The 26,103-nt window shown below is 54.4% G+C and overlaps 2 protein-coding genes across 2 annotated transcripts in view; one reads left to right on the top strand and one right to left on the bottom strand.

Annotated features, from left to right (window-relative positions):
* Positions 1–320: 320 nt before the first annotated feature.
* Positions 321–1,034, bottom strand: SOCS3 (suppressor of cytokine signaling 3; the record flags this gene model as incomplete). Its single annotated transcript, XM_079725734.1, has 1 exon — positions 321–1,034. One exon carries the CDS (start codon positions 1,032–1,034, stop codon positions 321–323), a length of 714 nt encoding a protein of 237 aa, XP_079581860.1.
* Positions 1,035–14,325: 13,291 nt separating this feature from the next.
* The window catches only part of PGS1 (phosphatidylglycerophosphate synthase 1), a gene marked incomplete at its 5' end in the record, with an annotated part of 39,301 nt that continues 27,523 nt past the window's right edge, over positions 14,326–26,103 (top strand). The window contains 2 exons of the mRNA XM_079725334.1: positions 14,326–14,465; positions 23,261–23,450. Coding sequence (XP_079581460.1) covers positions 14,326–14,465; positions 23,261–23,450 — 330 coding nt within the window. The remainder of the gene's footprint in view (positions 14,466–23,260; positions 23,451–26,103) is intronic.

Here is a 26,103-nt window from a genome sequence, read left to right as displayed (position 1 = left end):
TGGAAGCGCAGGGGGTTCGAGAAAGCGGGAGAGGAGAGAGAATCCACTGAGGTCGTTGCTGTGGTCCCCCTGGGCCAGCCGGCTCCTCTGGAGAAGCTGGCGTTGGGGAGGGGCGCTCAGGTGGCTCTCCCCCTCCCCTCAAACACATTCCAGGTACCACCCGCCCAGTTCTGCGGGGGAAGGACCGGAGGGCGGGGCCTGTCCGCCCCCTAGCTCACCCAGAGCTGCAGGACTCTCACGGCTGGATTCTTGTGCTTATGCCATGTGCCATGGAGGAGAGGGGACCCGGGCCCCTAGCCCCTACCCTTGCCCTTTGCTCTCTAAAGGGGGGCATCGTACTGGTCCAGGAACTCCCGAATGGGCCCAGGCAGCTGGGTGACTTTCTCATAGGAGTCCAGGTGGCCATTAACGGTCTTCCGACAGAGATGTTGGAGAGTGGCCACGTTGGAGGAGAGGGGCCGGCTCAACACCAGAGGGATCTTCTCGCCCCCCGAGTAGATGTAATAGGCTCTCCTGGGGGGGCTCCCCGGGAGCGGCTGGGCCGACGGCTGCTCGGGCACCTCGGAGGAGGGCGAGGAGGAGGGTTCAGTTGGGGGCGAGGAGGAGGGTTCAGTTGGGGGCGAGGAGAAGGAGGGGGCGCCGGAGGGCGGCATGTAGTGATGCACCAGCTTGAGCACGCAGTCGAAGCGGGGCACTGGCTGCGTGCTCCGAGGATCGCTCTGCAGCGAGAAGCTGCCCCCCTCGCACTGGATGCGCAGGTTCTTGGTCCCCGACTGCGTCTTGACGCTGAGCGTGAAGAAGTGGCGCTGATCCGAGCTGTCGCGTATGAGGAAGGTGCCGGCGGGCTCGGCGCTGAGCAGCAGGTTCGCCTCGCCGCCCGTCACGGCGCTCCAGTAGAAGCCGCTCTCCTGCAGCTTGCGCACTGCGTTCACCACCAGCTGGTACTCGCTCTTGGAGCTGAAGGTCTTGAGGCGCAGGCTGGTGTCCAGGGGGCGGCTCATCCCGGCGGCGGGAAACTTGCTGTGGGTGACCATGGCGCACGGAGCCAGCGTGGATCTGCGCGGCGGCGGCTGCAGCTGCTCGGCGGCCTCCGCACAGCGGCCGCTACCGCATCCCGGGGGGCTGCGGGGAGGAAGGCGCGCGCCGCGTGAGTACCCGGAACCCTCCAGCGCGCCCGGCCCACCCCGGCTCCCCTGCCTCCGCCGAGCGGCCGGGACACCAGCTGCCCCGGAGGCGCTCGCCTGGGCCCTCGCTCCGACCCAGACAGCCCACGGAGCCCGCCCAGCCCCCGCCTCCAGGCAGCCCTTTCCCCAGCGCGCACTGGGAAGGCGCCGAGTGGGAAACTCGGGCGCGGAAGTTGGGTCTCCCGGAGAGTGGCCGGGGTGGGGAGCGGGAGAAGGGCTCCCGGGACGCTCTGGGCGCCGCTCAGTCCGGTGGCCCCGGGCGGCAGGGACGGAGAAAGAAATCCGAGGCATGGGGGTAGGGAGGGGACACGAGAAGCCCGAGGGCCCCAGCCTGGGTATTCCGGGAACCTGGGATCTCCGGCTTCCATCCGCTCTGCCCCCTATCTCGTCCCCTCCCTGCCGGGAATGACCCGGGAAGGGGAGGGGAAACCGGGAAAAGCTCCCGGGACTAGCGAACCGCCCCCCCCCTCCACGCCGCGCCCCTCCTTCCTACCTGGTCCCAAACCGAAGTCTCTGGCCTTGGGGCTGCCCCTCCTACGGTCCCCAAGGCGCGGCGGCGGCGCGGTGGCCAGCCGTGGCCCGCGCTGCGCCCAGATGTTGGCGGTCGTGAAGTCCACAAAGGGGCCTCGCGCGCGCGTCCCTCGGGCTTCGCCGGGACGCCCGCCCTGCCCCCTGCGCGCCCCCGGGCTGGCCGGGCGGGGGCGAGGCGAGGGATCGCGGCGGGAGCTGGGCCGGGCGGGCGGTGTGCGGGGCCGGAGTCGCGGCGGCGGCGGCGGCGACGGCGGCGCGGGGAGTCCGAGTCGGAGCCGGCGCTGAGGCCGCGCTCGCGGGTATATACGCGGCCGCGGCGCCCCGCCCCCCGATTCCTGGAACTGCGCGGCCGGCCTTCTTGTAATGTTTAGTCACTACTCGCAGCAATGAAAGGCTGTGCGCGGATGGGAGGGAGGGGCCGCGGGCGACCGAGGGCGGGCCGCGAGCAGGGCCAGAGACCCGCAGAGACGCGCGCAGAGACAAAGCGCAACGCGAGGCAGCCGGGGCGGCCGGCGGGCTAGGCGCCAGCCCCGGCGGCGCGTTCCTGGCAGCGGCCCCTCCCCCGCGCGCGCTCCGCCCCCAACTTCTCATTCACACTTTCCCCCTCCCTTCTAAGAAGGCCAGTTTCTGGCAGAGGCGGGGGCGCCGCTCCCGGAGCGCGGGCAGTTCCAGGAGGCCGAGCGGGAGAGGCTCCCGGCTCCCCTTCCCTTTTCTCGGACCTCGCGGGGAGACCCCCCTCCCGCGCCCCAGGAGGCCCATGCCTGCCTCAGGGGAACTGGGGACACCCCAAGGCCGGGCCGCGAAACTGGGACCGGACCTGGGAGCCCAGGGGGGTGGGGATGCGCGACAGTCACCTGTGGGCATGTCCCCGAGGTGAAGCCGGGAGTCCTAAGGGTGGAGGGGACGCAGCCTGAGTGGCTGCCGTCCGGCCTCAGCCCATCGGCCCACTGCTAGGTTCTTTGCCGACGCAACACGGGTGCCGCCTCCCACCACCAAAAAAACACAAACGCAAAGAACAACCGCTTTCGCACTTCTGGGTCTCCAAACCTGCGAGGTGAGGTGTGGGTCCGGCCAGGTGCTCTTAACGCGGCGGGACTGGCCCGAGGGCGAGCGATGGCCCCACCCCGCGCCCCGCGTCCGCTAGAGGGCGCCCTGGGGTCTGCTAGTTGGAGCGGAGTTTGGTGCTGCTCGCTCACCCCCCACCCCCACCCCCCGCCCAAGCCCTGGAACGGGAACCCGAAGGGGCGGTGGGGAGGCTGGCTCAGGAGCTGGGGCGGGGGGAACCTTCTCGGGGGACCGAGGAGAATTCACATCACAGTCTGGAGTTAGACCTGGGAATAAAAGTCCAGCAGTGGAGGATTTCCGGAAAGCAGTTTTCAGTTCAGCCCGCTTTCAGATAGCCCGGGATCGCCTAGAATGTGCGCCTCCTCTGAGTGTCGGGGCCCGATCTCTCCCCGGGGGTGAGAAGAGGAGGTGATTGAGGTGAACAACGGACCTGTTCTTGGTCACGTCGGCGTGGATGTGGGTGGTCTGAGCTAACCAGGGCCAGCTTTACAAAGGATGGAAAATTTTGCCATCTGTCCCCAAACAGGCAGTGGGGTGCTGGAGACACCTGAGAACTAGCTTAAGTGGCACTTAGATTGTCAGCTCTCAGGACGCAGGGGCTGAGAGCTGTGGACGCTGCCCTTTTCCCAGATGCCATACCACAGAAGATAAGGAGTCAGAAAGGAAGGGAGAGATTCTCGGGGGTTTAGAACTCAGAGACCTGGCTCCTTTGCTTCTCTAGGAGCTGATAGGCAGCTCACTGTGCCCCCAACTTGCCGCTGTGTCTTCGGTCTGTGCCATCACTTCTCTCCCCCACAGATGTCAGGGGACTAAGTGAGATGTGGTCAGGACACCCAGTCTCTCTGGAATTCAGCTTTGCCATCCGTAAAGTAGGAATAATAATCTTTTCCCATCAGAGATCTGACATTAAAAAGACAAGAAAAGATTCTGCACATCAAAATGTGCTAGACATGGATGTAATTCAGTCCAGTTCTCCCTTTGGATTCTGTTAGGAGAGCGGTAGTCAGGAGGAAGTCTTGTTACTTCTGCAGCGGGGGAAATTGATTTATTCAACACATTTCACAAATATTGGACTCTATGTACCAGACATTGTGCTGGGCATTGAAATATAATGACGAATAAGACCTAGTCTTTGCCCTCCAGATACTTGCGGGCTAATGAAATGGATTCTCTTTCTCTGTAGAGTCAGGAGTTCATTCTTTTTCTCATCCATTGCTTAGGAGGCTGCCACCATGACCATCCACTTCTGTGCTGAGCCCCGTGGAGGACAAGGAAGACTCACAAGGAATAGCCCTTGAGTTAATGGATGAGAAACTGCTTTGTAAGTTATAAGGCTCTGACACAAGTTAGATTCATTCATCCATTCCAAAAACCCTCATTGAGTGCCTACCTTTGCCAGGCATGGGGCAAAGCACTGGGAACACAGAAGTGCTGGGTGAATCCTGCAGGGATACAGGGGAGGTGAGGGGACATGGGACCCCCAAGTGTTGAGCATCATGAGAAAGAAGTGGTTGTAATTATGATCCTATGAGACTGTGATAATTCATTCTTGGGCGGAGAGGGGGTCAGAAATGGGGGCGGGAGAGATAAGGAGGAAGTAACAGCCCCTGAGCTTGGCATTCCCCGGTCTGGTTGGAGAGACTCATAGCTCTGAAATAGGTAAGTCCTAATGTCAACAGCACGGTACCTAAGTGAGCCAGGGCTCTGCCAAGGGCCAGGAGCAAAGGCTGCATGACTGTCGGGGAGCATAGAGTGGGCCCAAGAGTACCTGGATGATTTAAAGAGCAGAGAGGAGGGGCAGGGTCATCATGCATGCCCAGGGGCCGGAAAGAAGCTGTCCTGCTGGAGAGGGGCAGGGCTCCCTGCATACTGACTCAGGAGACTGAACTGCTGTCCGGGCTCCACAACCCAGTAGCTGTATGACTTTGGGCCACTGACTTTCCCAGCTGTGCCTCAGTTTCCTTATTTGTAAAACGGGCTGATAATAGTACCTACTTCATCAGGTGGTTGTGAGGACTGAGCCAATGCATGCAAAATGCTTAGAACAGTGCCTTGCACATATTAAATGCTCAATTTATGTTAGCTGTAATTATTTTGAAAGCACTGAGGAGTCTTTGGGGAGAGGGAGGAGAGGAGGGCTGAGCTGCTGCAGCTTGGGCTACTAGGAGATGCATATGGCTATAAATGGCTTTATGTTTTGGAGAGCTATATATCTCCTATATAAGATATATTCCAAAAAGCTGCTTGTCTTCAAACGGTTCAGCCAGTCACCAAGTTTCCCTTTGGTTTTCTAATATCTCCAGGGGGTCCCCACTGCCTTTGTGGTGACCCAAACCTCTCAGTGAGTATATGTCTAAGGCTCTCTGCTTCCTCTCAGCTTCATCAGCTGCCTCTGCCCCACTGACACTTCAAGCTCCAGCTACATGGAGCTCCAGGCTGTGTCCAAAACGTTCCCCAGGCCTGGGTCTTTGCATGTTTGCTTCCCTCTGGGTGGAACTACCTTGTACACCTTGGCTGATTTCTACTTTTCCTCTGAGATTTGACAGAGATCAGTCTAAACTTCCAGCTCTTTCTATGCTGAAAAACATGCCCTACTCATCCACTGATAACCTAGAGGAAAAGGACTATAGTTGATTTTTTTTTTTCCTATGGAAGCCTAGAAACTGGTACATAGAAAGTGCTCAATGGCTCTTAAAGTAAGGGATTGTGTTGACTTCTGTTTTCCATCATTTTTAGATACTACTGACTGCTTTCTTCTCGAGTAGCTTTTGGTGTTTTCCCTGAAGGGCTCAAGAGCGGCTGTTTAGCTGGGAAGGAGGGTATAGAAGCCCCTGTGTGGTTGGTGGAGAATATTAGGCCTGCTAATCAGAAGACAAAGGGAGTGAAGACTCAAACTTTGCTGGAGAAGTCAGGGAGGAGAGATCGAGACAATACAGGGCACACTCCCAGACACCTTCTTCCAGGCAAGAGAGATGCCCAGACCAGGGCAGACCTGACCTAAGGCACTTTCCCTGTCTGCTGGGGATGGGTAGAGGTGAGAAACCATCATCCAGGTCTGGCCCCTCTGCCCCTCCACGCTGTTTCCCTGGCTAAGGGATTTAGGAGCCTCCTGCCTTTTCAGAATCTCTCCCTTTGCAGAATTTCTTATGAAGTCAGAATCCCATTTCCAGGCAAAGGTGCTTGGTCATAAAGATAATAAAGACATTCATTCATGATGGGGGGGAAGTACACAGCGGTTTCAGCGGCCCGTGGGGCTTCACTTACTCATGGTGTGTGACAGATGATGAGCTCTTGCCCAAGCCTCTTAGATGGGAATGCTGGTGCCTGTGGGATGGTCGCAGGAAGCTCTGGCACGTCTTGGTGATCACAAGGTCCCATCCTTGCACGCATGATCTCCATAGCCTCCGGGGCCAGCCTGGGCGTGGGCACTAATGGTGCCATTGTTCTGTTTGGTGGCTTTGCAGCCAGATGGGTTAGGAGACTGGCCTCAGACCACAGGAGTTGCTCAACACCAAGCCCAAGGCCTCCCTCTGTCTCAAGACTGATGGGCTTCCTACAGCAGATAGAGATGGAGGCACCCTGGGTTCAACTGCCCGGTGGCCTGATATTACTTATCCCACGTTGATTGTGCTTCTACTACATGCCAGTTAGTTGGGGAAGCCTGGGGATACAATGGTGGGGAAAAGACTGTGCTTCCTTCCCTCTGGAGCTTCTAGGCTAGTGCCGATGGTTACAGGAAATAGGCAGGAGGCAATGAGGTCTCTCCTCTCCTGCCCCCCTTTCTCTTGGACAATTTGGAGAAGATGCGGGGAGTGTCTCACTTGACCTCTTGGAAGCCCTGCCCCTCGCTGCCCCAGTGAGTCTCTCCCAGGGCTGGGCTTCCTTGGGCATCTTAGCCCCTCTTAGCTGAAGCCCCTGCCCACCAGGACTGCTGGCCGCAGGGCAATGGCAGGGCTGACCTTTCCTGTGCAGGAGGAAAGGTCCGAGGGTCGCATCCCAGGCTGACCCCGACCTCCCTCTCTCCTGCTTTAGACAATCCTGAGGGGCGGGCGGGGGAGGCCTGGACAATGGCCCGCAGCCGGAAGAGCCATTCCAGTTTGCAGGCCTTTGTTTCTGCCGGGAGGGGCGGCAGAGCTAATGAAAAGGTTTATGGCTCAGATGTCTGTGAGCAGTGGAGGAGTTCCTTCTGACATTCCAGGCCCAGCTGGCCTCTGGCATTTCCCAGAAAAAGTGCCGAGGGAGGGAAAGAAAACACTTTACCAACCCACCCACTTACCCACCCTGCCTTCTCAGATTCCTCTCCCTTCTGGCACTCGGGCTGGGTCTGAGCTCAGACCCCTGCCCGGGGGCCCCAGTCCTCCACCCACAGAGGGAGTAAGGGGTAGGGGGTAGGGGGTGGGAGGGTGACTCTAGGAGGGCCTGGAGAGTACGAAGTGTGTGTGGGGGTATCTGGGAGGGGAGAGAAGTTTCTTCCACCGGCTCGAAGAAGAATCCACATCTGTTCCAAGTTCCGAGTCGGGGGTAGAAAAGGAGGGGCGTTAGCATCTAGCCAGTTATCTCCCCTGACCCCAAACGGACCAACCCTGCTCTGTCCTGAGCTGGGATGGGAATAGTCTCTGTTTGCTCTGAAGCGGCCACTGTGCACGCACCCGTGCCCTTTCCTGCGCCCGGGAACAGACACCGGGGTAGCGGGCAGTTCTGGGAAGCGAGGCTGTGGTGAACCATCTGGGCTGTAATGCAAATGAGGCCTGGCCCTGCGCCTGGAGCTGAAGTGGCAGTGCCCCGAGAGGGAGAGCCGGCAGGGGGGTGAGGATGGAGGCAGGCTCCTGGGCTCCAGATGTCCTTGGAGAGCCAGGATGGGTGGGGGGCCAGGTGGATGCAAGGGTCCGGCTTGCCCCACAGTAGCCAGATGGGCTGGCTGCTGGAGCACGGCAGTGGGCAGCCCTCGACCTACCAGCCTCCTGGGTCAGGTGTTGCTCATCCTTTCTCCCCGGGCGTGCACGCAGCATCTGAACTGACCTCCTGGGCCTGCACTCAGGCTCCCTGCAGTGGCAGGGTTGCCACGAAAACCTCCTGAGTTCCCCATCAAGGTGTGTGACACCCCTAGGAAGGTCCCTGGCTCCTCTGAATTTGAAGCACACAGTGGCACGCACTGATTCTTGGACAAGTTCAAAGGGATGTGATGTATCCTCTCTCAGGCTCCCAAGGCCCGGAACCAGCCGGGATGGCAGAGAAGTGGCTCGGAAGGAGTGGGAGGTGGGAGTCTCCAGGAGGGACAGAGGTGAGATTCTAAGGTATGACACTGGGGGCTGGCTCTCCGAGTCCCTTGCTTTCCACCTTGCCTCTTGCCCCTGCTGCACTCACCTGGCCTCACATGAGTGGAGTTCAGAGTGTCTTCACCTGGGTACATGAACTGCCCCCTGCCCAGGATTTCATAAGACCCCGATAATTATAAACAAAATGCTGGTGGCAGTCCAGATTTCTGGGGTAAGTGGACCTACTCAGAGTCGCTTCTTGCTCCTGCAAGACTTACTTTACAAAACCATTCGTTCATTCATTCCTTTTTTTTTTTTTTGACAATGCCCCACGACATGGGGGATCTTAGTTGCCTGACCAGGGATCGAACCCGTGTCCCCAGCATTGAAAGCGTGGAGTCTTAAATACTGGACTGCCAGGGAAGTCCCCATTCATCCGTTTCTTTAAGAGGTAACTTTTGAGCACCTGCTATGTGTCAGAGACTGGTCTGGGTGCTTGGAATTTATCACTCTGGGCCCTCATGGAGCTTAGACTCTTTCCAGAAGTACAAGGTTCTCCCACAGTTGATGTCATGATTAATTAATTTCGACTGTGCCAAGTACTCTGCAGGAGAAGTTTCAGGGGCTGTGTGAGCATATTATGGGGACACCCAGTCTATAGGGGGGGACATCTGAAGGGAACCCCTGAGGAAGGGACACGTGCAGAGTGATGGGAAGCCGAGGTCTGGAGAGGTCACCTCCCCACGTCTCCCACCTTGTAGGTGCTAGGAGCAAGCAGAGTCCGCAACAGGTGCGCCACCAGCATCAGGGCGCCTGGGCTCTGCCACCAAGCATCTTTCCCACTGTCCACTTCTGTCTCATTTCTCACTCTCCCACCCACTAAAGGCCTTAGTCCCCAGCTTCCGAGCTCAACCTGAGGCAGCTATGAGCAGAGAAGATGGAATATTCTACTCCATTCTACCGTGGGAGGTGGGTCAGGCACAACCTCTGACTTCTGGAACTTTGTAAAGCGAAAAGATGTTTCACGAACAGGCAGGACAGCCTCAAGGTTCAACATTCAAAAGGCAAAAGGTACAGATGAACTGTGACCTTCTACAGTTACCCTTCCTCCTGTGGTATCTGGGGCATTTTTTTTTTTTTTTTTTTTACAGATCAAAAGATGCCTGTGAAGTGGTGAGTTTCAGGCTGAACGAAGCCCACAGATGCATTGGTTGACCTGTACAGAATTTAACATTTTTGAGACAACATTTAAAAATCTGGCAATTTCACATCCACATTTGAATTGGGGGCTTTGGGGGAACAATCTGGCAGGTCTGGTGGGCCCTCTAGCTGGGACCTGGGCTCTCCAGCTCAGCACAGCCCACCACCCAGGATGGCTGCCCTCCCCCCACTCCCCTCCTGCCAGGAGCTGCAGGCGTGGATGTGGCAACTCTACCTGGCTTCTGTCTTCCCGCCTCTCTAGGCTAAGGGGGAAGAAGGACAATTGACTTTGGGGGATTTCCTTTGAGTCTCTTTCCTAACTTCCAGGAGACTGGAAGTAAATCAAGCCTGAGCCTGGGAGTCCGGAGCCTCTTCTCCCACCTGCTGGGGCCTGGTCTGATTTGGCCTCATCTCAACAAGGAGACTTGTCGTGCTGGAGACTCTGGTGCCAGTCCTGGGGCACACCTAGCCTGTTGCTTCAAAGCATCGTGAGGGCTGGGCAGGGAGAAGCAGAGGAAGGTGGGGCAGGGTGGGGTTTTGCCAGGAAGCCCCCCACCCCCAGCAGCTCACCTCCGCCACCCAAGTGGCTCCCGGGGAGCCTGGGATTCCCTGGGACATAACTGGCCACGGGCCGCCGTGTCTCCCCACGGGCTGGGCTGCTGGATCACAAGGAGGCCCGCAGCTCCTGGTTGGGGTGGCGCTGGCTGCCTGCCACACCACAAGAGGCTGAGATTCCCCTGAAGCTGAGAGCTGCATTTATCTCTCACCGGGACAGAGAAGCAAACTGGCTTGCTCTGCCCAGGAGGCATTTCCAGAAATTTGGGCTCTGACTTCTTGCTGATGAAATGCCAGATTATCCTGGGCCTCTTTGTGGCAAGGGAGCCATTGAGCAATAGGTATTTTGTTTTGCAGATGACAAGATTTTTGACACTGAAAAGTTTAAATGACAAATGCAAGAACCTTGACCGCTTCTCCACCCCTACCAGCGAGGTTGCTGGTTTGAACTCAGTGCTTGGCCAGTTTGTTCTTCACAACCCGCAACTCCAACTTTCTCAGGTCCCTGGTGCCAGAAGACCTCATCTCTCCCTGTTTTAGGGCCATACAAGCCCGGTGGGGCCCATGCCAGGTCCACTGCTGCAGCCTAGGGAAAAGCCATTTTCTGAAACAGATGTTGGCAAACTATGGTGCAGGGCTGGCAGGATGCTTTTGTAAATAAAGTTTTATTGAAAATACAACCACACTCATTTCTACTGCTTGTGGCTTTTGCACCAGACTTGAGTAGTTGCCACTGAGACTGGCCCCCAACGTGTGAAATATTTACCACTGAGCCCTTTAAGACAACATTTGGCAATCTCTGCTCTGGGGGAACAGAAGCCTGTCTCATGCCAGGGAGGACTGGGGTTAGGTCTTAGTTTTGGGGAGGAAGAGTATCAAGAGCTGGAAAAGATCAGGGTAACAGCTCAGTGGGGAGAGCATATCCCAGGGAGAATGAAGGCAGGAAAAGGGCTGATGGCCTGAGGGGAGACCGAGGGCTCTGTGAGCTGCCACATTTGCAAAGTGATCTGTGGCAGCAGGTCAGTAAAATCCCAGGAGGCCAAACCACCGTCGCCCCACCCTTGGTGGAAAAGCACAAACTGGCTGGTTCCCTCCTGCAGCCGGGAGGCTCCAGAGCTCACACCTCCTGCCATGCATGCATTTACCAAACCAGCATGAATGAGTCGGCTTCTGGTGCCAGGTCCTCTTCTGGGTGCTTGCTGGAAGACCCTCGCTCACAAAGCAAGCTCTGGAAGGAGGGGCCTTCCTCTTACACTGGTGTGATTTTCGGTCCAGGGAGTGAATCACAGGCAGTGAGGCACGGGCCCTTGGCTCAGGATTTCCTGGTGTTTCCTGCCTGGGAGAGCAGCCCCACTATCAGGGGCAGCAGCCCACCACTCCCTGACGTCAACTCTCCTTTTCATGAATGGGTTTCCTTTTCCGTTTGGATGATCTCGGTCATCAGTCCATCGACCCTGTCATTCTCACCCTGGCACCTCCTGTTTGGGAAGAAGCAAGCAGACTAACGAGAAGGCAGTGGGTGCAGACAGGAGGATGAGGGGGACTCAGCGGATGGGCTTCCGAGCCACCGAGGGGTTTCAGAGGACAGATGCTTTCTCGCCTGGGGTCATCAAGGTGTGACTTGAGAACCCCCAGCAGCTGTCGTCATGTCTGTCCAGACTGCCTGTCCTCCAAGCAGCTTGGGGGTGCTCCCAGGCAGACTTTCTGGGCCACCTGTGTTAGCTGAGCATGACTTATCTCCTCTACTTATTCTCCCTAACTAGCCCAGATGAGACTTCTTGGAGGAAACAGTGTTTGTGTGCTGTCATCATGTAAAAATGTAACCATCTAAAAAATTGCTCAATCCCTGAAAACCATTATTTAAAATTTTTGCAACTCTAAATGTGTGTGTTGTAGGGCAAAGTCATAATTGCCTCACTCTGGTTGTAGCTCTGAGTGTTTCAAAGTAGCCAGGAAGGCCAGAGGCTCTCGGTGTGTGGCTTCAGAAAGGACTGGGGTCATTGTCTGCTGTTTATACTTAATGTAAATACTCCTTAGTTTAACTTACGGTACTGTCAATATCTCTGTGTGCTACTATAGTTTACTTGAGATCAGAAATTCCCAGTGGGATGGTACTATGGTTGTTTGTCTCAATACCTCACCCAGCAAAGCATCACATTGCGCAAAGAAGCTGCCAGCTCTTTTCAGGATGGTTAGGATGCTCCTGTGGTCCACGTGGTACTCATTGCCCAGCATCATGGTGCAGCCATTCAGCACCTTGACCCTGCAACTACCCTGTGCCAGGCATGGTGCAAAAGTGGAACCAAGCAAGGGATAGTTTCATTCTAGTTCCTGGAAATTAGGCAATTTGATGATTCACCACTTCTAACTTGGAAGAGTTGAATCAAATTCTGCCCTGTATTTGTAAAGCTATCTGAACTTAAAGGAAAAATTAAAATCTGAAGTACTTTCTGATTGTAAACAATTTGGAAACTCTTAAATAGCACCAAATAACCAATGTTAACATTTTGGTGTATTTAGTTTCAGTCTGTCTGTACCCACACTCTCAAATTTTTAACAAAATGGGATAAGCTCTATACTACTCTTTGAAATCTGGATTTTACTCTTAATTTCATTAACCATTTTTTTTTTTTTTTTTTTTTTGCGTTACGCGGGCCTCTCACTGTTGTGGCCTCTCCCGTTGCGGAGCACAGGCTCCGGACGCGTAGGCTCAGCCGCCATGGCTCACGGGCCCAGCCGCTCCGTGGCATGTGGGATCTTCCCGGACCGGGGCACGAACCCGTGTCCCCTGCATTGGCAGGCGGACTCTCAACCACTGCGCCACCAGGGAAGCCCAACCATTCTTTTTTTTAAAAATTTATTTATTTTATTTTTGCTGCATTGGGTCTTCGTTGCTGTGCACGGGTTTTCTCTAGTTGTGGCGAACGGGGGCTACTCTTCATTGTGGTGCGCGGGCTACTCAGTGCGGTGGCTTCTCTTGTTGTGGAGCACAGGCTCTAGGCGCACGGGCTTCAGTAGTTGCGGTGTGTGGGCTCAGTAGTTGTGGCTTGCGGGCTCTAGAGCTTAGGCTCAGTAGTTGTGGCGCACGGGCTTAGTTGCTCCGCGGCATGTGGGATCTTCCTGGACCAGGGCTCGAACCTGCATCCCCTGCATTGGCAGGCTGAGTCTTAACCACTGTGCCACCAGGGAAGCCCTCATTAACCATTCTTTTTTTTTTTTTTTTTTTTGGCCACACCGCATGGCTTGCAGGATCGGCTTGTGAGATCTTAGTGCCCCAACCAGGGATTGAACCCCAGGTCCATGGCAGTAAAAGCACAGAGTCCTAACCACTGGACTGCCAGGGAACTCCCATTAACCACTCTTCTAGAACATACTTTTTTTTTTTTTTTTTTTGGCAGTACTTGGGCCTCTCACTGTTGTGGCCTCTCCCGTTGCGGAGCACAGGCTCCAGACGCCTGCGCAGGCTCAGTGGCCATGGCTCATGGGCCCAGCCGCTCCGCGGCATGTGGGATCTTCCCGGACTGGGGCACGAACCCAGGTCCCCTGCATTGGCAGGCGGACTCTCAACCACTGTGCCACCAGGGAAGCCCGAACATACTTTTTTTTTTAATGAATGCATGGTCTTCCAACATAGTGATTTACCATTATTTAACCAACTCCCCAGTGTTGATTGCTTCCAGACTTTTGATATGAACAATGCTGAGATGAACATTCTTGTAGGGAATGTATAATTCATTTCCTCGGGTAATTTGTTGAAAGCAGAATTCGGAATGTTTTGTATCCTGTGTGTCCATATCCTTTTAACCACACAACACCTCCCCTCCCCGCCATAAGTAGGATACAATTATCTCCTACAGCTTTTCCAGTTTCCAAGTCCCAGCCTATGTGGAGCCTGCCAAGGAACCACGTGATACAAATGAGAGTCATCCGTTACCTTTTAAAATCAGCTACAAAAAAAGTGTTCTTGGCTGTAGGAATGAGCTCCTTCAGCCTCTTTGGCCATGGAGCCGTAGTTCCCAGGGGCGGGTTACAGCATGTGTATGCATTTGGGTGCATGGGGAGGATGGAGGGGTCTTTACTGCACCTAGACTGGGTGAGCTGCTCTGTGCCCTGGAGCTGCAGGCCCGGGGCTGACAAGGTGAAGGATGGTCCCGCCTGGGTCTGGTGGGGATTTTCCGTTCTCAGTGCGCCCGGGTGAGTCAACGGACACCCACTTCTGTACATCTTAGCTAACACCTTCGAGCAGGGGCTCGGCCTGTCAGGTCCAGCCTGAACTTGGTCGTGGGGTCTGACAGGTGATGTCTCTCACTTTCCACCCCCATCCGGTATCGAGACCGAGTCAGGGGATGCTGGTGCCCACGCCCTGCTCCTCCACGGCCTGGCCCCTACGCGCAGCACACCTGCGCCCCCCTGGCGGGAGACGGAGGCTGCGGGGTGGGTCCGCCTCCCCTCGAGGCTCCCGCGCGCAGCCCGTGTCCGCGCGCGCGGTTGTCAATAAAGTTCTCGCGCGCCGGAAGCGGAAGCGGCGAGTCTCCATGGCGGCTGCGGCTGCGGCGGCGGGGCCCGTGTTCTGGAGGCGGTTGCTGGGCCTCCTCCCTGGCCGCCCCGGGCTGGCCGCTCTCCTGGGGCGCCTGTCCGACCGACTCGGCAGGAACCGGGACCGCCGGCGCAGGAGGTGAGAGAGCGGTGGGGCTGAGGGCGCGCCCGGCCCCGACCCTCATTCCGCGCTCCCGGCGTCGCGGTGAGCTCTCCGTGTCCCCGCGCGCGGGCCCGCCCGGCCCCTGCAGTCCCGCCTCGCCGCCGGGACTCCCCTTCCAGGGGAGGGGGACCCCGCCCGAGGTCGGTCGGGCCTGCGGGGGCTGAGCCCGGCCTCCGGCCTCCGGCCTCCGTACTCGTACGCTGGCGCGAAGGGGCTGTGTGTGCACACCCGGGGCGGGGGGATGAGTTCGTGCGTTGCTTTGGGCCCCGGGGTGTGTGTGTTGGAGAGTCTTCGCGAGAGACACTGTTTGGGTCCGGAGGGGTCTTTTCCTTAAGTAATCCTAGCAGCGAGGTGACTTGACGGGAGTGAATCAGCCCTGCTGGGATTCTGTGCCTGCAGCATTTCTCACATCCTGCCAGAGAGGGCTGTGAAGCAATCCTGAGTCAGGAACACTCAGGCCAGGGAAGAGGAACCACTTGAAACCCCTTTTACCCTTTGCAAAGGGCCTGTGTTCTGGAAAAGAACTGAAGTGAGTTATGGAAATAGTGAAGTAGGCTTTGAAGCAGTTCGTTCAGGCAGTGGTCTTTCGAAGTAAACATTTGCCAAGTACATGCTGACCTAAGAGGCCTGCTGCTGTTGCTAATATTTAAAAAAAAAAAAAAAAGACTTATGTGCAAATAGTTTTCTTGTTGGAGAGACTCGGGCCTTACACTTGTTTCTTGAGAAAAAAAATCTTGGAACTGCGTCTTTTTGCAGTTTGCGCCTTAGATTTTTATCTGCTACTAGGGTGAGATGTGATCTTCTGGCCTTTGGTAGAGAGATCTGTGGTCCAGTCATGTGTGCTGATTCTAGGTATGGAAAGGAACTTGCTTCTTATTGGGTTACTTTGGAAGATTTTCAGCAAAAATTCAGGTTTGACTTAGGGGAACTTTTTGTGATAGAATCAGCCCAGGACGGAACTCTTGGAAGCTTACTGATCAGAACGGCTTTAAGTTTCACATCAGTGAACCCGGTGGGAGTGGCGTGTAGAAGAGGTGGCCTCTGTTCTCTGTAACTGGTGCTTAGCAAAGACCTGTTTATTCCAGTGGGTAGTGAAGTCAGATGACTTCTACGTCCTGGTATCAAACCACTGAGAAATTTGGTTTAAAGTTTCAAAAAATGTTCTCAAGGACGAGATGTTTAGGCCATTTTGTCATTTCCCTTGTATGTATTTAAACTATACAGAAAAGCACTTCATGATTAATCACTGTTTAACATTGGCGTTGATTACTAAAGGCTGTTGGGGCAATCGCCACAAATTCTTTTAAGAAAGACATTTCTCTTGAGTGTTTTTCTGTGGGGAGGGGAGGGCAGTGTGGCCGTGGGGATAGTCTAAATTGACTTCTTAAAAGTCTTTTTTGTAAATAGCGTTAGTGGATGCAGGACTTGTGGCTCCATATTTCTTCTTGATTAAGTTGGTTAAGGCTCTGGGTCAAAAATTAAACCAGGAACTCAGTTAAATCACAGACATAGAAACACAAATGTCTGAAATTTGCGTCTTACAATCCTTGGAGGTGATGCCTATGCTAGGACAGAGGATAAATGTTTTGAGCAGTATTACTACAGTACTGTGGGGTTCTGACCCTTTCTTTGCCTTATTTGGTTTGCAGATTTTTTCTGCTTGTCTGTGGCCTGGGTGTTTGGGGTTACTCATGTCTGTATGGCCACTCACCTCCAGTGGCTGCTGACTTTCGTTTCTTCTCCATTGTTCAGTTGCACCAACCAATTCCTCATTCCCCGAATGATGTGGTTTCTTGTAACTCTGATCATTGATTCATTGATAATAGTTCTGTGTAGCCATGAACTTATTTTAGATTTTAGCTTGCCAGTCTGACTCAACTGTTCAGTGCCTGGTGAATCCTCGTGACTAGCAAGGGGAGTGGTGAGAGGGAACAGTTCTTTACTGCAGTGGTTTCCTTTCAGTTATAGAGACAGCCATAGTGACAGAGAAGTCTATTTAAAATTACTTCTAGGGGCTTCCCCGGTGGAGCAGTGGTTAAGTATCTGCCTGCCAATGCAGGGGACGCGGGTTCGAGCCCTGGTCCGGGAAGATCCCACATGCCGCGGGGCACCTAAACCCGTGCGCCACAGCTACTGAGCCTGCGCTCTAGAGCCCGTGAGCCACAACTGCTGAGCCCGTGCACCTAGAGCCCGTGCTGCAACAAGAGAAGCCACGGCAATGAGACGCCCGTGCACCGCAACGAAGAGTAGCCCCCCGCTCACCGCAACTAGAGAAAGCCCGCGTGCAGCAACGAAGACCCAAAGCAGCCATAAATTAATTAATCAATTTTAAAAAATTACTTCTAATTAGTGATTTGGAAAGACTGCTGTTGTTTCTTAAGCAGGCATCTGACTCATTATCATGGACAGCTGGATTCATTCACTTATTCAGCATGCGTGTATGGAGCACTGCTGTGCTGTGCTAGGTACCAAGGAAACATACATAGTCCCACCTTCATGGTGCTCAGACCCATAAACAGCCAATAGTAAAGTAAGGTAGGAAAGGTCATGGCAGCACTAAGGCACGCCTGGAAGTCACAGAAGGCTCCCTGGCGGTGATGATCTTGGAGCTGTGTTTCGGAGGCGTGTAGGAGTAGGCTAGGTGAGGAAGTGGGTGGGGAGCCAGTGTTCAAGGAAGGATAGTGAGTGATGTAGGTTGATGGTGGCAGCAGCGGAAAGCAGCTCTGAGGTGCCACAGGTACTCAAACCGTTTCCAGGAGCCAACTGGGTACAGAGGAGGGACAGGAGGGAGAGGGCAGCTGGACTGAGACCGAGTGAGGCAAGCTCTGAGAGTCCCTGTACAGTTTCTCCTGATAATGGTCTAGGCCTGAGGGGGTGGGGCTTGTATGAAGTCATGGACAGTGGGAAGAGAAGAGAGGGCTGGACTGGAATCAGCTCTGGTGGGGGTTGTGTAGGGGGCTGCTGAGGAGGTAGGTCATGTTTCTGACTTGGGTGACCACATGGATGGTGGCTTGCTTCACTAAAACAGGGAGCGAGAAAGAGGACCAGGTTTGGGGGGTGCCGATAAGGTGAGTCCGGGGCATGTCCGTTAGTATCCAGGTGGGCCCAAGTGGAGGCGCTCCCTGTTCAGGTGAAGGGCAGATCCAGTGCTCAGGCGAGGAAGACAGAAACTTCAGGTAGTTTCTTGGAGTCATCAGACTACACAGAACTGACTTGTTATTTGACGTATGAGACCTGGTGGAAAATGTGTCAAGAGGGCGTTAGTTCCTAACTGAGTTTGCTGCCATACAAGGAAATATTTTCTCTGTGGTCTCCTTTTTCTTTTTTTAAAACTATTTTCAGTTTGAGCTATGTGTGCAGAAAAGTCTTTATTTTTGAAACCCAAGTTCTATTTTCTTTATTCTAGGTGTGTGTATGTATGTGTGTGTGTGTGTGTGTGTGTGTGTGTATATGTGTATTTGTGTGTGGGGGGTGGTGGTGGTGGTGGTGGGGTGTCCTAACTTTCCTGAGTGTAAGAGGGAAACATAACCAGCAAACTGTTCTTTTTATTAGGTTTCCTTACCTTGTAATGCCAGCTCAACATACTCTTATTCAACTTCTTAGTGGTTTCTACTCTGAGGGGCCACCAGATTTCCAGAAATTACTTTTTCTCTGAGTTTTCTGATGCTGGGACCCAGTCCTCCTTATTCATTAGAGTTCAGTAGCGCCACCTCTTGTATTATAGCAGTAGAATGGGTGGGAGGGGGGATATTTAGAATCAAAGCATGATTTGCCCAAATAATTCAAATTTGATCTTGCAGAGAATTAAAATAAGATTTGCAGCTGACTGACTTGTAAATTGTAGCTTTATTAGGTTCATATTAACCTGAGTACCCTCTGAGCACATTGCTGCTGCTGCTGAATTAGGCTCGTCAGTCAGCTGTGTGCTCGTAGATAGAAACTAGCCTGGGATTGAAGCCTCTGATAGATAATTCCCTTGTAAACATGTGAGCCGAGTAATGTAAACGAGTCATTTTCACTGCCGGGAAAGTCAGGCTGGTTGCAGCAGTTTGGATTAGTAGAACGTGTGAGTGGGTTCTCGGCAGGCACTTGGCTATGCCTGGTGCCTTTGGCTGTGGAGGTGTGTTGTGGGTTATAAGTATATGTTAGGTTTCTAGCCCCTCGATGTAATCGACTTTCTTTTGGACAAGCCAAGAGGAGAGTCAGCGTGTTGCCACATGCTGGCAGCCCTGGCCTCGTGCTGGACTTGAGGGAGTTCAGCGGCCGTTGGTCTTCTGTGACCTACGGGAATTCACACTCATTTCCCTTACTTGGGTTTAGGTCTTGCGTTAGTCAGGAAGGGCTGCCTGCTGCCGGGGCTGCAGGAAGTCTCGTCCTTTCGTGTAGTTTTTCGAGCCTTTTTCAGGAAGTGTTATGACTTGGTCTTTTCTCATCACTTCACCTCTTTACGTTTAAATGTGTGTGACGGGGGGAGGGTGGGTTTTTCTTAAAAAGTAGTTTCTGAAAATACTGCAATCCGGAGAGCTCAGTTTCTTTTAAAAACTGCTTTCTTTTTTCGTCGTTTTGTACAGATTTGGGTGGGATACAAACCACAGAGTGTGTACCACGAATCTTATAGTCCCCAGAGAGCTCGTGGACCTTTAGACCATGACCCTGAGTGCAGGACACTTAATTAGTGCCCTGGCATGGTACAGGGGACAGAACTCTTGTGCCGTCCCCGGTGGATATGTGGTTAGTGTAGGAGATAGTCCTTCGGCATCACCGTTTTCTTCCTTCAAAGCCCTGCAGACCCTGTTTTGAAAAGACGCTAGGAGGTGGGCCTGCTTCCTCGTGTCCCATAGGGTGGGTGACACCACTGTAGCCCCGGGAGAAGCACCTGTGTCCTCTGAAGCCACGAGAGCTGTGCGGGGCCTGGTGGAGGTGAAGTGCAGACCCAGGTGGAATTCTCTGGTGTTGCCTTTCCTTAGTAGCACCTCCACTGCCCCCGTGAGAGCTCGGTTGGACCTCCAGGCGCACTGTTGTGCATCCTGACGAACGGAGAATGCAAGGTGTGGCAGTATTTTTCCATGGAGCACTTGCAGCTTCAGAATGTTTGGTGGAATGGAAGACTCCTGTCTCTGCACACAAAGGAGAAATGCCTTCTCCCGTTTCCTGAAGCTTCCCTTGCACATAGCTGTGTTCGCGGCCTCTCAGCAGCTGTTCTGCTCTCGCTCTTTCGGTTTGGCTGGCACTCTGAACTCAAGTCCCGCTGCTGTCCTGTGCCTCTCATGAGTAGGTTGGGTGCATCGTCCTGTCTAGGGCAGGCTTCTGCTGTCCCTGCTTTAATGGTGGCCCCCGGACCATGGGCAAGAGTGTTACTGCATGCTGTTCTTGGTCAAGGCAGTCCAGATACAGATTCCTTTTAGAGATGCTGGGAAGAAACTTCCCTCTCTTCCCCACTGCCCTCCCCCTCCATACTCACTGTGCTCTCCTAGCGTCACCCCCCCATCCTCTCATCCCATTCCCCCAGGCCCCTCTCCAGGTGGAGGGAGTGGCCCCAGGTCAGGGGTCCTCAGCATTTAGGCCCAGCCCACTCTCCAGCTCAGGGAATTTGTCTGCAAATTTCACAGAAGCCCTAAATCATCTGGCTGAACCTTTCTCCAGAGTCAGGTGTCTGTGTGGGTGGTGGCTGGAGCCCACCCTTTGGAGAGGATGCTGTCAGTTTCACCTTCAGAATTGTGGGCTGAGGATTGTTTTGCACTGTTGTTGCCGCCTCTGCCACCAGCTGAGGGCTGTAGCAAAGTAGTGAGGCTTGCCTGAGTTCGAGTACCAGGGCGTGCCCCTGCCCGGGCCCTAGCTCTGTCCTCCAAACTTCCCTGGTAATCCGGAGTAAGGGAGTGAGAGGGCAGCAGAACCTTACTATCTGGCCCCCCGGCCCCTGCCACTTCCTCCTCCCTATAACTAGAAATGGGAGCTAGTTGTTATCTAGAAAGAGATGATTCAGGGGAGTGCAGGCCTAGATGTGGAAACTGTGTGTGTGTTTGTTTAGTTCTCTAAATGGTGAGTGTGACAGCCCTGCTTTTTTTGTAGAGTAACCACAGCTCCCTGCCTCCTCCAGTCTCTTGGGGGTTAGGGTTTTGACCTGGGACAGCTGCCTGGAGGGGGGAATTGCTTGTGCAGGTGGTCAGCCCCTGGAGGCTGGGATTACTGTGCAGCAGGGGCCGTGGCTGGCACGGGGAGAAGTGTTTTCTGAGAAGATTCCCAGGCGTCCGTCATGGAAAGCGGGAACTCGCCCCCGTGGGGATCTGGCTGAGATGCACGGAGAACGTGGGCCCCTGCGCTGGCTCCCACGGGGACTGGCTGCTTCTGCCCCGGCCCAGGTGCTGCAGTTAGATTTTGAGTGTCTGGGGTCTGGATGTGGTCTCCCCACCTTTGCCGACCTTGTGGGGCCTTTATAAAACTCTGTGCTCCTTTTCCAAGCACCTTCCTCTTTGGAATGTGAGGTTACCCCTCGAGGGTTGGGTCTCCTCCACGATGAATCCCTGAAACCTATTTGGCTTTCAGTTCTTCTCCTCTCTAACAAAAATAAACCTGTCAGTACACAGGTTAAACAGGAAGCAACATAAAAAAGCCCTCAGCAGATCTTGGACTGAGGCCCTGGACTTGGACTGAAGCTTCCCAGGAGAGCTGCCCGACAGGCCCGCGACCTGCCCGCAGTGGCCCAAGGCCAAGCCTGTCCTGCCGAGCCCCTCTCCTGGGTGGCGGGGCCCGACCCCCGTACAATCGCTGTGTGTCTTCTCTGGACTGCCTGTTGAGCCCCTCTTGGGTTTTTCTGGCGCTGGTGGGTTTTGGCAGTTCCTGCCTCTTCCCTTTGCTCGCACCTCTCCTCGCCTGGACCCCCCGCACTTCCTGTCTGAACCCCACCGGGCGGTCAAAGCCCATTTGGAGGGAGGGTGTTGTGAGGCCTCACCAGCAGCTCAGGCATCAGCAGCTCCCCTTTTTGGTCACTTGAAGCACATCCACCGTATGTATATTTTGACCTTTCCTTCATTAGCCTTAGCATTTTCTTTTGTGTTCTTAGATGATTTCAGGTGTGTACGCTGGTGAGGCCACCAGGTTTGTGGGCAGTGGTGCCCGCCAGTGGTGCCCAGGCCGGCCGTGCCTCCCCCGTACACCATCGGTGCTCACATGACCACTTGGATTGAGGCCCAGGTTGGCACTTGCCCTCTCCTGGGTTGCTGTGTGCCAAAGAGGTGTTTCCTCATCTTCCTTTTTGGGAGCGGCTCTGAGTCTGTTGGCTCATCTGAAGAACGCGTGGGGACTGACTGCATGGCCTGGGTTGCAGGCGACACCCTGGATATTTTTTATATGGTCTGAGCGATAAGTGCTGTGAGATTGGGAGATCAGTTGATCTTACAGTGCTGTGGGGTTTTCCTCCTCAAACAGACTATGTTTAATTAATGAACGTTAGACTTTAGGCCCCCTTTGCGGCTTCACGTTGATAGATTGTTGCGCACCTTTCCCGTTCTCATGGTTTTCCGTTGGACTGAAGGCGCTCCCTCTCCCCTCTGGAAGGTAGCCTTGAGCACAGCAGGAGCATGGCCTCCACTTTGGGGAAATCGAGGCCGCAATCCCTTGTTTACACGTCTAGACCTTTCATTTGCTGCTTGTTACCCGGAAGCCAGAGGAGAAGTGTAGCAAGCTGATGCCTGGGAGTGTGGTCCCCACCTCTGCCCGGAGGCCCATGGTGAACCCTGGCTCCCCAGGGTCCAGACCCGGTGTCTTCCACCCGCTGACTAAACTTTTCTTGGCAATGAGTCGCCGTGACAGCCCGGTGGGCTTTCTGGGAAGCACAGCTGCGGGCCATCTGGCGTGTGTGTAGGGACATTCAGGAACCCTGGGAAGATTCAGCGTTTTATCAGGAGGCAAGTGAATGAAATCATCTTCCTGGAATTTGTGGCCCTTCAGGCCTTGGGGTGTTTAAGCGTCCTTTCCCTAGAGTCCCTCTTGAGGTCGTGGTGAAGGTCACACGCTGGAAAGGATTTTCCTGCTGCTCTTTGCTGGAAGTCAGATGAGGGGCTGGTCGGTGTGGGGCTCTGGGTGTGCACTGCCCTCCCCCGGCCCCCGCAGGTGTCTTGTCATCTGGACAAAGATGAGGCTCAGCGGGCAGGGGACTGTTTACTGCGGTCTTGGCCTCAGTGAACGGGAACCAGCCAGAGACAGGGTGTGACCTCTGAGGAGAATGTGTCCAGGGGTGAAGGGGCAGTTGTCGTCACTGCTGGCCCCTCTTGAGGTGACCTCTTCCAGCGCCAGCTTTTCTCTCTGCATCCTAGTGTCAAAGAGAAAACTTAATTTTTTCTGGGTCCTTCCTTGAATAAAAGCCCATTTATCTCATCAGTCAGACAACCGGGGGTCTGGGTTGTACTCACCAGACTGAGACCAGACCTGCCCTTGCAGGCAACCTTTGGCGGCTTTCTGCGGGTGGGTTCGTTGGGGGCATTAACCAGGCAATGGCTTTTCTGAATTTACTTGTGGCTGCTCTAAATTTTGAGTTGTTTGGAGTCAGCGTAAAGTTTGGGGTTTATCCATAGGCTTTGGCAATTCTTAAGTTGCTCAACTTGTAGGGGCTGAAAAATTCTTTTACAGAGTTTGACTGGGGCTCACTTAAGATGGTCTAGGAAATCTGAAGTTTGCCCCCGCCACCGAAAAATTCTTATTTGCCCACAGGAGCTGAGAGAGACTTGTGAGGAAGTATCTGAGAAGTGTGACCCTTTGTATGTCTCTTTCCCCAGGCCACCATGGCTGTTGTTGGCTCCTCTGCTGTCTCCAGCTGTCCCCCATGTCACCTCGCCTCCTTGCTGCCTGTGTCCAGAGGCCGTGCATCGCTTCCAGTGGATCAGAAACCTGGTTCCAGAGTTCGGAGTCTCCAGCTCTCACGTCAGGGTGCTTTCTTCACCTGCAGAGTTTTTTGAGCTCATGAAGGTAAGTTGTGTCTAAGAGAGAGAGAGTCAGACATGGGATTAGAGGTTTGGGGGCATAAGGTTGGCCGAGTCCTGGGCTGAAGCACCTTCTGTTCTAGAAACTTTTGATGGCTGCTCAGTTTATTCCTGTGGGTTCCACCTGTTAGGTTTCAGCTTCACAGATGGCTGAGTTGAGCCGTGATCAGAAGCTCCCCTGGGTGGCTGATGTCTCAGGTGGAGCAGCTCAGAGCTTGCGGGCACTGAGGGTCAGGTCCTGGGTTTTGGTTCTTGTGACAGATTAATTCCCTTCGTTCCATGTTGGAGATGTAGGCTAGACGGGAGGTTAGTGAGAGCTTGGGGACCTCAGCAGGCACTTCCCCGCTGAGGACGTCTGGGAGGGAATGAACCTCATTCTGGTTAGGGCATGGCACACTCTTGCCCTGGCAATGTCTCCAACACACAGTAGCTCCATAAAGTAGACGACAGGAAATGGAGACATAATGACCTATGGATGGGATTTGATATGTAGGAAGTGGCCGGGAGCCTCTCAATTCAGTGGAGAGTATTTACAGGTGACTGGAAAGTCTGGATGTCTGGTTTTAGGTCTCGTGATCCTGGTTCTTTTCCGTAACTCTGTCTAAAGTTTGTACCTTCTCTCTCTTGGTAGAGATGCTAAACTTTGCATTTGGTGGGGGGGTTCAACTTTCAATACATTAGTCAGGTGTTCATGCCACGTCTAGTTATTTGTGGTAAAACTGCTCATCGGAATGAAGTAATTAAACGCTAATTAATTTTTAGTTACATGAATTCTGAGTTTGTATTAATTCAGTGATGTTAGAATTAAGGTATGATGCGGTCAGGAGAAGTGCTGGGACATAACAGGAAATATATGTAGATGTTCCTTTTTCTGCACAAAAAACTCTAGTTCATTTGAATGCTTGCACATTTTCTCTCCTTTGCCCTGTTGTTCTGTAGATCCACTCTTAGCTTAATTTCCGGCTGGCTTATTCCAGTATGGTGTGTGCGTGTGCGCATGTGCGCGTGCGTGTGTGCGTGTGCACGCACGCATGCTCTCCCTCACTTCCCTGCCCTGCTTGACTCTCCTGTGTGTCCTTGTTTGTGTAGAACTGATGCTGAGGCTGTTTGCTCTTTACTCCTGCTTGGTTCTCTGCTTGGCTTGAAGAAACAGGTTTTTCAAAGGAGGTGGTTCTTAGTGTCCCAATCAACTCCGGGTGAAGGATGGACTGAGTCTCCACGTGGGGGTCCCCTGGCCTGGAGGTGAGCCCACACGGCGCACCTGCCCGGGGTGGGTGGAGCTGTGACAGCCAAGAGGGACGCGCGAGGGGCTCAGCCCAGCAGGCCAGGAAGAAGCCGAGGCTACCGTTCCCTGCCTTCTGCACTGAGTCATGGGCGGGTTCTCCGGCACGTTCTGTGTGGAGCGGGATGTGTTTCTTCCTGGGACAGAGTGGCCTGTGTTCCCTGAGAAGAGAGTGCAGCGTGGTTTCTGCCTGGGCCCAGGCCTTCGTGACAGCTGAGCTTGTACCAGAGGACCTGGCGCCATGGCAAACAATTGCATAGACTTTTGCTGCCCGAACTTGATTGCCTCACACCTTACTTGTTTTCCTCTCTTTCCTGTCTTCATACTCACTTTCCCCACAAGCAGCCATCTGAATAAATAACAAAACGAAGGCAACAGCAAACATAGGAAATTCTTTTATTTGTTCCTTGCATATAAGCCTTTCCCAGTGGTGTGTTGGTGTGTTTATCTAGTCAAGATGCCCCTCTTCCTCCGTCGACAGTGCAGGCTGTGGGGGCCATGTGGGAAAGCCAGCAAGTGTGTGTGTCCTGCCTCCCCGGTGCCCTCGCCAGCTTGCCCTGAGGGTGGTGCTGCCCTTCTTCCTGCTCTTGACCTCCTCTGGGGCCTGGCCGCGTGTGTGAGGGGTCCGGTGTCCTCCCCTGGCTGGAGCAGGTCTAGGGAGAGGACGCTGGCTATTGGGACTGACACATCATCTTTGAATGTTGGTGTGTTCTGTTTGTGTGTCTAGCTAGGTACCTGTCTGCCTGCATCTCAAAACTGTTGCATGCTTGGGACTTCCCTGGTGGCACGGTGGTTAAGAATCCGCCTGCCAATGCAGGTGACACGGGTTCGAGCCCTGGTCCGGGAAGATCCCACATGCCGCGGAGCAGCTAAGCCTGTGCTCCACAACTACTGAGCCTGTGCTCTAGAGCTACTGAGCCCACGTGCCACAACTACTGAAGCCCGCATGCCTAGAGCCCGTGGTCCATAACAAGAGAAGTCACCGCAATGAGAAGCTCGTGCACCGCAATGAAGAGTAGCCCCCGCTCTCCACAGCTAGAGAAAGCCTGCGCGCAGCGACGAAGACCCAACGCAGCCAAAAATAAACATAAATACATTTATTAAAAAAAATTACACGCTCATTATAAAACCCCAGCTGTGCAGACGGGGCTGGAGTGCAAGTTTGCCCCCGCACTCCCTCATCGGGCTCTGCTCCCTGGACACACACACACACACACACACACACACCCACCCACCCACCCACCCATACAGGGGTGCATGGGGTGGTGACGGGGGAGCATGGTTTACGTTCTGTTCAGTGATTTTCTTCTGTCCCTGCAGTGCACTGTGGACATCCGCTCAGGTCAGTGTGCACAGA

Source organism: Hyperoodon ampullatus, assembly GCF_949752795.1.
Source record: "Hyperoodon ampullatus genome assembly, chromosome: 19".
Lineage (NCBI taxonomy): Eukaryota > Metazoa > Chordata > Mammalia > Artiodactyla > Ziphiidae > Hyperoodon > Hyperoodon ampullatus.
The sequence above is the reverse complement of the archived record's forward strand: the minus strand, read 5'-3'. Positions and strand labels throughout refer to the sequence as shown.